Below are 12,456 nucleotides of genomic sequence, written 5' to 3'. Positions count from 1 at the left end.
ACCCACTGCATCCACCCGGCAGGCATCACAGAGTCACACTGATTTTGGGGTGTTTGTTGGAACCAAACCAAGCGTAAAGAGCAACAGGGAGACGCTGTATGTGCTGAGAATCCTCTGCAGAGCAAAAAGACCACATATTCCTCAAAACACCAAATGTCAGATGGGGTTTCAGTACCACAGTGACGAGAGGTTAGACAGGGCTACGGCTCATTCACCGAGCTGTCAGAGTGACACAGCATGGAGAAATGTTCACATTATCTACCTCTAGTCTGTGCAGATAAAAGACAGTGATTGTTGGTTTGCTCATTCATTAGTCTGTGTCTCCAAAGCTCTATTTATCTAATGATATCACATGCTCCATCACCTTCTTTAACAACTCATCTAATGTGTTAATGTGAGATTAATGCAATTACACATTGTTCCTGACAATCAATTAGCACAGGTTTAGATACAGACCTTTACACCCACCAAGATCAGCCTAATGATGCAGATAAGGAGAAGGAGGGGATTTAGTCCTAATCAGAAGTCAGAGCAGCCTCTCACTTTCTAAATGTTAAGCCTTGAGATCATTTCAATTTTCTATAGATCCAATTTTCAACCCTCCTTTTCTGGATGGTTTCTGTGTGAGTGATACACCAGATTCCACTGTGTCACTGAAACACATTGTGGTCCGACTCTTTCCAAAGCCCCTCAGTCATCTGCTGCTGGAGGTGACATGTCTTTGATTGCATCTTCCATCAGGAAAAAATACTAACAATAGCAGTGTGTTTGCAATCCAATTATCCTGGTTGCCTCCTGTGCTCTTGTCATCCTCCTTAAAAAAGTGTCACTTGAACATGAACACATGTCGTTTTAGGGCTCTCCCTGAGACGCCTGATGCTGTCGTTCTTGTTGGGGGAGCGGGCTCGGAGGTCGAGGTGAAGGATGGGTGTGTAGCATGTTTGAATTCTACATCAGGCATCTCCATTTTTCTCACAAATATGCAGTTGATTACTCTCATGCCTAATTTGTTACCATCCTAGTTTCTAAATAAAAACGCTCATTAACTTTGCCACGATAGCAATTAAAAAATCTGCAATAAATGGAAATGATGCATCTGGCACTTATGTTAAAAAAAAAATCATAGGAGATGAACAAACATCTCTGTTATTCACTGTTTCAATGTGTTGTCACCAAAAGACACGGATTATTGATGAATTCATGTTGGGTGTGGGATACATATGTATGTGTATATACGTATATATGCATATGTGTGTATCCATAAAATGAAGAGTCCGTCCTTAAGACTGCTCTACTGTAAAGTGTCTTGAGATACCATTGGTTATGATTTGGCGCTATACAAATAATAGATTGATTGATTATTGGCTGTTCTATGGGGTTACCTGAGTGGAGTTTGCATGTGCTCCATGAGGGGCGGTCCCACAGGACTGTGTGTCATGTATTGGTGGATTTAGTTTTAGTCATAGTCTTTCGTCTAAATGCAACTTCGTTTTAGTCAAAACTTAGCCATCAGGACTATTTCAGTTATTTTAGTCATCTAAATTAAATTAAGATTTTAGTTTATTAAAGTTTGCAGCATAAGAGTTTCTGCATTTAAAATATATATATATATATATATATAATTAGCACTGATCAACCTGATATGGGCCAGTATTAATGTTTGTGAATACACACAGACCAATGTCAATGTCTCAGACCACCTTGATCACATGATTTCTGATTGAATTTCCTCCCATATGATGAAGTTACAGTTTCTTTATTATTAGTTGAAGACAATTAAAATATGTTTTGAAATAGTTTTTGCTCAAATGTATTTCAGTCAGGGAAGAAAATTCAGTTAATAAGCTAGACTTTGTTCTATATGATCAACTAAGTGACAAAGATCTGACATGAGTAAAAACACTCGTGATGCACTTTGTATCATGTTTTAGAAATATCTCTGGTTCTCATTATTCACAAGACTTTCCCACCAACTTCAATCCTAATGATGGACTGAGCATAACCTCATACAGGGAATGATAAATCTGTTCTGGATCCTTTATATGATTCTACTAAGCAGGTAAACAGCACAATAAGTCTTCTAATTTATTCAAGCCAGCGCACATTGTTGTGGGAGAATTTAAATGTTTGGTGCATACTTTCACAGAGCTTTGAGTTTGTTGTCTGTTTGCATATTTTTGGGAAACAATGATATTGATTCTCCCGCTGTTTATTCTGCTGTGATCCACAGAAGTGTAGACGAAGCCTTAGAACATTGATTAGATGGAAAAAAAACAAATGGCACAATAAAAAAAAGCCCAGGGATCCGTTTAGTTAGCAAGCATAGCTAGTGCTTGTCTAAATGGGAAGTCTTTAGGTTGAGGCTGTGATATGTAGTGTAACACTGAACATAGGATTTAAATGCTTGAGTTAAAAGCTTGGAAGGAACAGCCGATGATCTGCATTATTTGCTCAGCCAGGCATTATGGTCACAAGGTTTGACTAGTGTGTTGGCAGAATTAGGACATTAGAAAGTGTCTTCCATTGGGCATCACATACCTTTTATCAGCACACAGATTAAATATTTTGAAAGTTGAATGATACAGAAAATGTCACTGGTCCCTGTGGAGACTTCCATTCTATTTTTATCACCATCAAAGCACTCAGAGTGCAAACCTCCACCAAATATCCTCTTAGCCAGATATTGGAAGTTATGTGGATTAGTGATCCTGATCATGGTACCACTTTAAAGGCTTGGATGACATTTCTACCCCCATTAATAACCATCCAAAAGTACGGGCACCCCCATTTTTTCAAAAACTCTCAATGAAATGCACAATCTGATCCGGAATAAATATGGGTAATATAGGCTAATATATGGTAATTTGGGAACAAACCTGACATAACTGAGTCAAATTTCATAAAGATCGGTTTATTACGAGCCAAGATATGAATTAATGAAGATTTGCCAATCATGAGGGATGAGGATTTTTTGATTTTTAAAACAGCCAAAATCAATACAATACAATTCTGTTAAATACTTTTCATGTAATCAAACAAATAAATACATGAGAGAGAATGTGTGAGTGTGTTTGATCAGGTAGATTACATCACAACTCAATTTGCCGATTGGACGACTTCATGTAAAGTCTTTAGTACTGTAATAAGTAGCTCAGCTAATGTGGCTAACTAATAGACACAGTTTTTTTCTTACAATAAGTTCATTGGAGATTAAAACAGTGATGTAATCATCATATGTGTAAAAGTTGATGCTCTCTTTATTTTATTTCCCATTTGCTTTAAGAAATACATTAAGCATTGTTTTTTCCCAAAGGCCTTCACTACATTTTCTACAAAGGCATAGTCTGCAAAAGTCATTTTCTGAGAAGCACAAAGCAGAAGTATAACTCAAAGTGTTTTCTTATGGGAACAAACCGAACACTTGTTTTGAAAACTCGCACTGTCCCTCCTGGTATCGCAGTGTAAAAACCTCCATGAGATTGAAGATTCCTTTCAAAGTCTCCCTCTATCCATTCTGACACATTTCATCTGTGGACTGAGCATTGTTTACCTCATCACCGAACATCCCTCGCCTTTCCTATGCATCATCAGGTGTGGCTCATCATCAGCATCCTTCACTGCACTCCTGATGTGTGTATTAACAGAAGCACAGCCTGAGTTCCACTGACTGATGCACTCTGTCTCCTCTGTCTCCTCGCTGTCAGCCCTCTGTCAAAGAAGCCAATGGATGGAACCAAAACAAGAAAGCTGAAGACAAGCCACCTTCTGCGCATCGACGAGCACGACTTCACCATGAGGCCTGCGTTTGCAGGTAAGATGTCGGCAGTGCAGAGATGCTGCTTCTTTAGGAGCACAGGGATAGCCAAAACCATTCCTCGAGGGCCACTGTCCTGCATCATATAATTGTCTCTTTGCTCCATGAAAACTAATTGCAAAGTTAAGCTTATATTCAGGTTGTCTGCAGATTATATTTTCGAACAAAGTGAAAGGAATTAGTCTTGTCTGCTCCAACCCTGGAACAGCATCTCCAGAACTGAGCTGTTGTTTTAAGGTATTCCGTGCTGTCGGATGATCTCAAGCTTCTGCATCTGCTTTGATTGAGCGTTTTTCAACACTCCTCTCCTCATCCATGCTTTCTATTCTATTTACTCCAAGTTGCCCCAGTTGTCAAGTAAGCAGATAAAAAAGAGCTTTAGGATTACATCTCACATTTTTATTTATCAAAATGATTTGTTCAATTGTTTTTCTTGACAAAAAAAATATTCCAGATTGAGTAAAAATGTCTGTAATCCAAATTTTGGACGTTCGGAGCAGTTAGCACACCTTATTTTACCTCAGCACCTGGACATGGTTTGACAGAGTGAGTACAGAGAAGAACATTTCAACAGAAACTATAAAATTATCATATAAAATGTGTGTTTGTTCCCAGTGATAACAGTCATGCATTGACTCAACTCAGAACTTTATTGTTGCCCTGCCCAAGTCTGTGAATCACAGCTCCTTATTTATCCAATCCCAGTGTGAAGGAAGCACCTGATTTACTTCTGTCTTACCCGTCCACTTTCCTGCTCAGAAGGAGCACAAAATAGAGGTGGTAAGCTCAAGATCAGTACAGCCCAAAAGGTCCAACTGTTCCTATAGCAACTATTGCTCCGTCAGTCTGTGCTCACAGACTGACGGTGCCAAGCAGAGGTCAGGCTGCAGCAGGTGGAAGCTATACTTTACTGCTGTGGTTCTATATTTGATTTCCCTGTAAACATATGCAATGAAGCATAGGAGACAAAAGAAGAAGGTCTTTGTGTGTTCAATATGCAGGAGGCCATGAATAAGAATGAAATGTCAGAAGATAATGATGAAGACAAAAAGAGAGAAAAGAAATAGAGCCATAACATAAGAGTAACATGTCCAATCCACTGTAAAATATCAAAAATATTTTCAAATGTCAAGAAAATGCCATCAAAGAGGAAACAAAACATAAATGATTAAGTTGGGAATGTGTCAACATTAAAGATAAATAAATACATCATGTAAAGATGCAGAACATCTAAAATAAGTGGGATGAAGAGCTCTTAATTGTAAACCAACAAGAAAAAAATAGTTAAAAATTAAGAAAACAAAGAACAAAAGCAAAGTGTTGAAGATCAAAGATTATCTGCATTATATTGAGGATGGCGTAGAACCAGAAAAGCATGCATCACTCCCTGAAACCAAAATATGGAAAAGAATGTTAACATATGAGAGGAATAGCATAAAAATACCAATATTTTAATACATTATGCTGAAGAAATATAATTAATTGACTGAAAGCAACAGTATTTATAAACCTGAAGAAAATGAATATTAAATAATAACAAGAAACTAAGAGAAATCATCCCCGCCTTCACTTCTTCCTCACTGTGTGCTGTTACTCTTTCATATTTAAGGTGATATTCTGCCAATTTTTAATTGGTTACTTACATCAAAGTGTGATTAGCGTTGTTTGAACAGTTTAGTTTGTCTTTTTTTCATCTCTGATATTTGTAACTGTCAGCACACTTTGTCCTAATCCTTTTATGAGCTAATTAAAGCCATTTATTAATGTTTTTCTAATGTTTAGAAATACTTTCTAATTTTGGAATTTTCCATTTGATCTTTCCTTTCACAGTTGTGTCATTCAGTTAGTTTACATTTTTGGGTGGACAAAATAAACATGTATAAGACATTTATCATGTTGTATTAGTTACTCATTATTTTTCTTTTTGACCTTATATTAATTCCAGTATTGCAGTTTTAGAGGTTGGTTTGCTGTGGCTCCTGAGTCGTGTGCAGCTCTTTAGTGTTTTTCCATGCACACAGCGATTGGGCGGTGCTCACATGTGGATTGTCTGAGTCTGACTCCACCTTCATAGGAGCGCTGTATCCTTCACTAAACAGTGCATATTGACCTAGTACCAGTTGGCTCAAAGAGGAAGATGAGAATGTATAAATGTTTTTTTTTCCCGTTGGTCATTTTTACAACCCAGTCTCACTCCAAAGCATAGAATGACTACGCTTGTCCACTGTGCATGGCGTAGACATCCTACACATACACCTCTCAAGGCGTAGAAATTCTACACATTTGTCCAGTGTTTTCTATGGGGCATACATCAGGTCATGTGAAAACTTGTCAGTTCCGTTGTGGGAAGGAAAAACATGGCGGATATTTGTTAAATTTTCACTGGAAATTGCTTTATATTAAGAGAACTTGTGACTTTAGCTTTGTTTTGATGACATTTCGAGTAAGAAATGTACCGTTAACTTGCATATACATTCAGTTTATGTATACAATCTGTAGTTTATTCATTTCGACGTGCATTCATCCTGCTTTATCCTGTTGCTATAGTGTTGCTATGGTTGCTTAGAATGCATCAGAAGTGATGTTCAGTTACGGACATGTATAGTATTTAAAACCATACTGATTATGTGACTTATTTATTCCTTATTATCATTATTATTATTTATATATTTATTTACATTTTAATATAATTCCACACCTCAAGGCTAAAGTGTAGTTTAAGACAGTTTGGAAACTTGAAATGACGTAACGATGTAATTGAAGTTTTTCACATGAACTGAAATTAAAAAATCCTTATCTACCCATTAATCAAGTTTTTTGACCCGCTTGTTCCTTTTTTCAAGGTTGCGGGGGTCTGCTGGTGCCGATCTCGAGTTTTCATGGGCGTTTGATGGAGGTACGCCCTGGACAGAGCGCTAGTCTAGAAAAACACCAATAACATAAATATGATATATACAAAAAACAAACATTTGAATCATCACACAAGTTGACATTATTTATTATTATTTTCTTTAGCCTTTGGAGCAATGGGCAAAAACAAATATCTTGTCTGAATAATAATATTCAATTCAATTTTTTTTAATGCTGCTGCTGTTAAGGTTCTATTTATTTTGTATATTATTATACATTTGTATTTTTTTTGGTATATATTGTATTTATATTACTTGTGTTTTCCTAGACTGGCGCCCTGTCCAGGGTGTAACCCCGTCTAACACCCAATGAGAGCTGGAGATAGGCACCAGCAGACCCCCGCGACGCTAAAAAATGGAACAAGCGGGTCAAATAATGGACTAATGGATGCATGTTTTTCTATTTTCATTCTTTCACACTATTATTTTTTACTCTATTAATTCTTTAAGGACTTAACGGGAAAGTTGGGTATGCTATTTCATTATGTACATGATGACAAATAAAAATCCTTGATTTTTTTTTACAGAAATACAAGAAATATCATAAAAAAAGTTTATTTTAAAAATAATTATTATCATTATTTGTAAGTGAAGGCACATTAAGTTCATAATGAAAAACCTCCCATTTTTAAAAAATAAAAAAAACAATTACTTACATCGTTACTCTTTGGGAGGACTGGGAGCTGGCAACCCTCTTTGTGCCATACCAGTCAACCTATGAACTATTGTTTGAATAAAACCTGCATCAAATCTCCTGTGCTACACTGTCTGTTTAGCCTGGTCAGGGAACGGTGTACTGATCCATCCTACACGACTGAGAAAGAAAATAATCACTGCACTCAGCCAAGAAATGTGTAGAATTGTGTACATTTTAAGATAGAATAAAGACAGAGTTGACAATGGACAAAACACGTTTAACAACAGCCGCTGTATTATTATAATTTTTTTTAACCATGTCATGTCTGGGGCTCCGTAGGTTTTAATTACTAAACACATCTGTAATTCAACATCACTTCTGGTACATTCTAAGTGTCTTTAGCAACACCATAGCAACAGGATAAAGCAAGATGAATGTACTCCGAAATGAACAAACTACAGATCAGATACATAAACCACATCTATACGATGAAATGTCATCAAAACGAAGCTAAAGCCACAAGCTCTCTTAATATAAAGCAATTTCCAGTGAAAATTGAACAAATGTCCGCCATGTTTTTTCTTCCTGCAACGGTGCGGAAGATGTGATGAATGTGACCTTACGTATGCTCCATAGAAAACACTGGGCAAATGACAGATAGTAATTCTACACCCTGACAGGAATACGGATAGGAAGTCTATGCATTGCACAGTGGCCAAGCGTAGTCATTCTACACTTTGGAGTGAGACTGGGTCGCTATTTTGAGATGCTCAGCTCCTTTAGCTGTAGCGGCATAAAATGAGTTTCCTCGTATATGTCCTGCACGTTTTCTGCTTCCCACCCAACATTGATCTCTGTCTTCTTCTGGGGATGATCATGGAAGAAAATGTGTTTCATGCACAGAATTCTGTGTATGATCCCAATTCAGCTAACGCAATATTAGCTCGATTGTTAATCACATTCTCTGGGTGTTTAAAAACAGCTACGCGTTGTCTAATTCTCGCAGAGCAAATTTGTTTACATGCATTCAAAAATCCAGTTACTATCAGCCTGTGACATTTATTTAGATTTCTCAAACTGCATTTAATGATCAGCCTGTTCTCACAGGGATCATCAAACTGCCACCTATATGAAGAAATCTATTGTTCCATGTGTGCCACACAATTCCCTCATCAGATCAGATCAACTGTATTGTCCCCAGGGGGGACGTTTTGTCATGGAGACAGGTGCAGTGCTGCTAACAGATAGAAACATGCAAATGACACAACACAAAATCAATAATACAATAAAATTGCATGTTAATATACTCATGTGGAAGTAAAATACCTATAATACAATAAATACCCCTTAAGGCACTCTATGGTAAAGTCATAATTAATATACCAATACGGCAATAAGATGCAAAATCACATTAAAATTCATGCAAGATCCGACAACCCTCTCCTGTTAGAACATTTTGTTAGTGTTGTTTGTTGAGTAGAGTAATGAAAGTATGGAGGAAGGACAGCTTATAGCAATTACTTTTGTATCTGCTGGCTCTGATCTGTTTTCCAGGGGGCATTAGTTCATATTCTATATGAAGAACATGTCCTTTCAATTTATTTGTTTCTGGTTAAGGTGAAAAACTTGCTTAGTTTTGCTTTAAAACTGATGTGTTTAATTTGGATTCTATTTCCATAACACAGTAACACAGTAATACTGAACGCCGACCATTTCATTCAGTAATAGTCCTAACCAACCAATGTTCTTAACTATACCAAATCGTTTTCTAAACTCCACTTTGTACAATAGTCAAGGCCACTGTCTTTTACAGGAGCAGAAGAGGTTTGAGTCCCTCTGTGAGTTCTTTCCATCTGAAGCATGTTTTCATTCCAAGCAGCGCGAAAAATTGAGGACATTTCCATAATTTTCTCTGGTCCCTTACCAAATCTGACCAGTGATGACATGTATAGCCGCATGTCATCATTTAACCGCTGGCTATCGAGGTGGTGTCCAGAAAACGAGGTGGGCTTCATTGATAATTGGAGATCCTTCTGGGGAAAACCGAACCTGATAGGAAGAGATGGAATCCATCCTACTTTGGAGGGAGCATCTCTACTATCAGAAAACATGGCACAGTCACTGTTATGACATCTCATGAATGAGACCATGTTACAGAGGGGGAGTCCTCCACGCCCCTCTGCGCTTGCCTTAGGACAGTTTCCCTCCCATTGCTATTATGATAGCTGTGTTCATCGCCATGACAACTGTTGTGATGGTGATGAATATTATTTTATGGAGACGGTGTCTGTCCCCCGACCCATATTTCACAATGATTTTAACATAAAATCAAATAAAAGAGCTATCAATTATAAAAATCTGAAAAAAATTAAAATCTCAAATCTAGAAACACCAAAACATAAAACCATTAGATGTGCTCTATTAAATATTAGATCACTGAGATCCAAATCTCTACTAGTAAATGACCTTATCTCAGAAAATAACTTTGATTTATTCTGTTTAACTGAAACATGGCTGTATCAAGATGAATATGTTTGTTTAAATGAAGCCACTCCTCCCAGTCATTTAAATACTCATATGCCACGAGACATAGGCCGTGGAGGTGGTGTAGCAGCTATTTATCATTCCTCTCTCCTAATCTATCCTAAACCAAAGGCCAGTTACACTTCCTTTGAAAGCCTGGTTCTAAATTTATCTCATACCAAATCAAAAACCTGCCAGCCAGTCTTATTTGCGATAATTTACCATCCTCCAGGCCCTTATTCTGAATTTCTATCAGAATTCTCTGAGTTTATATCAAACTTAGTCCTCAGTTCTGATAAAATACTGATAGTAGGAGATTTTAATATCCATGTGGACAAAGATAGTGATAGCCTGAGCTCAGCCTTTATGTCCCTAATAGACTCAGTTGGCTTTTTTCAAACTATTAATGAAGCTACTCATCGTTTAAATCATACTCTTGATCTTGTTCTAACATATGGCCTTGATATTAATGAACTAAAAGTCTACCCTGAAAATCCTCTGCTATCAGATCACTTTTTAATATCTTTTAACATTATCCTAGAGGATCTCGCACTGTGCAATAAAATAGTTACAAGTAGAAATCTGTCCAATAGTGCTGTGGCTAAATTTAAAGAGGCCATTCCTGCTGCCTTAAACTCAGTGCACCATCCAATAAATAACTATGACATTAATTATAACCCCTCTCAACTGGATCTGCTTGTCGATAGCTCTGCTAGTCTACTAAAATCCACCTTGGACTCAATTGCCCCATTGAGGGAAAAAACTATTAAACGTCAGAGGAAAGCTCCGTGGTTTAGCTCTGAAACTCACACACTCAAACAAACAACCCGTAAATTAGAGAGAATGTGGCGCTCCAATAAAACAGAGGAGTCACGAATACTCTGGCAAGAAAGCCATAGTAAATACATGACAGCCTTACGACATAGTCGATCTACATACTACTCCTCACTAATTGAAGAAAATAAAAATAATCTGAGGTACCTTTTCAGCACTGTAGCCAGGCTAACACAAAGTCAGAGCTCTATTGAGCCCATGATTCCTCTAGCCCTCAGCTGTGAGGACTTTATGACATTTTTTAACGATAAAATTCACAAGATTAGAGATAAAATTAGCCACTCCCTGCCTTCACCTGGGCCTGCTGTACCATTAAATGTAAATAGGCCTAACCTAAACTGTTTCACACATATAGGACTTCAGGAACTTAACTCTATTATTTCATCCTCCAAACCATCGACCTGCCTTTCAGATCCGATCCCAACTAAGCTGTTTAAAGAAGTTAGTCCCCCAGTCTGCCCATCTTTGTTGGAGACAATAAATATATCCCTATCAATAGGCTACGTGCCACAGTCCTTTAAAGTAGCTGTAATCAAACCCCTTCTCAAAAAACCTACTCTTGATTCCAGCACTTTAGCAAACTACAGGCCTATATCTAATCTTCCTTTTATTTCAAAGATTCTTGAGAAAGTTGTGACAGCTCAGCTCTGTGAATTTCTTCAAAACAACAGCCTGTTCGAGGACTTCCAGTCAGGCTTTAGAGCTCAACACAGCGCAGAGACTGCTTTAGTTAAAGTAACTAATGATCTACTCTGGGCTTCAGATGAAGGACGACTCTCAGTGCTGGTTTTATTAGATCTTAGTGCAGCTTTTGACACTATAGATCACTATATTCTACTAGAGAGATTAGAGAAATTACTTGGAATCACAGGGACTGCCCTAAACTGGTTTAAGTCCTACCTATCTGATAGGTACCAGTTTGTACACGTGAATAATAGGTCTTCTGTGTACACTAAAGTAAGCTAAGGGGTTCCTCAGGGCTCTGTGCTAGGTCCAATCCTCTTCTGTATCTATATGATCCCCCTTGGTAATGTTATGAGAAAATACTCTGTTAACTTTCACTGCTATGCTGATGATACCCAACTGTATGTATCAATGAAGCCAGGTGAGACAAATCAGCTATCTAAACTTGAGGCCTGTCTAAAGGACATTAGGGCCTGGATGGACCAAAATTTTCTTCTTCTCAACTCAGACAAGACTGAGGTCATTGTACTGGGCCCGCGACACCTTAGAGAAACCTATGCTAGCCTAACTGCCCTAGATGGCATTACTCTGGCACAAAGCACAACTGTTAGAAACCTTGGGGTTCTATTTGATCAGGACTTATCCTTCAACTCTCACATAAAACAAACTTCAAGAACGGCCTTCTTTCATCTCCGTAACATTGCTAAAATCAGATCTATCCTGTCTCAGGGCGACGCCGAAAAACTAGTCCATGCTTTTGTTACCTCTAGACTGGATTATTGTAATTCTCTTTTAGCAGGCTGCCCGAGCAAGTCGCTTAAGACACTTCAGCTGGTTCAAAATGCTGCAGCACGTGTACTGACTAAAACTAGGAGAAGAGATCACATTACTCCTGTATTAGCCTCTCTGCATTGGCTTCCCATAAAATATAGAATAGAATTCAAGATTCTTCTTCTCACTTATAAAGCCCTAAATGGACAGGCACCAGTCTATCTCAAGGAGCTTGTAGTGCCATACAATCCCCCCAGAACACTACGCTCTCAAAATGCTGGACT

The 12,456-nt window shown here is 37.8% G+C and overlaps 1 protein-coding gene across 2 annotated transcripts in view; it reads left to right on the top strand.

The window, feature by feature from the left end:
• The window catches only part of LOC114457968 (gamma-aminobutyric acid receptor subunit rho-2-like), a 79,559-nt gene that overhangs the window by 419 nt on the left and 66,684 nt on the right, over nucleotides 1-12,456 (top strand). Inside the window, exons 2-3 of one of the 2 annotated variants that reach the window (XM_028440163.1) lie at nucleotides 857-928; nucleotides 3,705-3,811. In XM_028440163.1, the coding sequence (XP_028295964.1) occupies nucleotides 857-928; nucleotides 3,705-3,811 (179 nt within the window). The remainder of the gene's footprint in view (nucleotides 1-856; nucleotides 929-3,704; nucleotides 3,812-12,456) is intronic. The other variant, XM_028440164.1, reaches the window with a different exon arrangement.

This window comes from Gouania willdenowi, chromosome 24, assembly GCF_900634775.1.
Source record: "Gouania willdenowi chromosome 24, fGouWil2.1, whole genome shotgun sequence".
Taxonomy (NCBI): Eukaryota; Metazoa; Chordata; class Actinopteri; order Blenniiformes; family Gobiesocidae; genus Gouania; species Gouania willdenowi.
The sequence above is the reverse complement of the archived record's forward strand: the minus strand, read 5'-3'. Positions and strand labels throughout refer to the sequence as shown.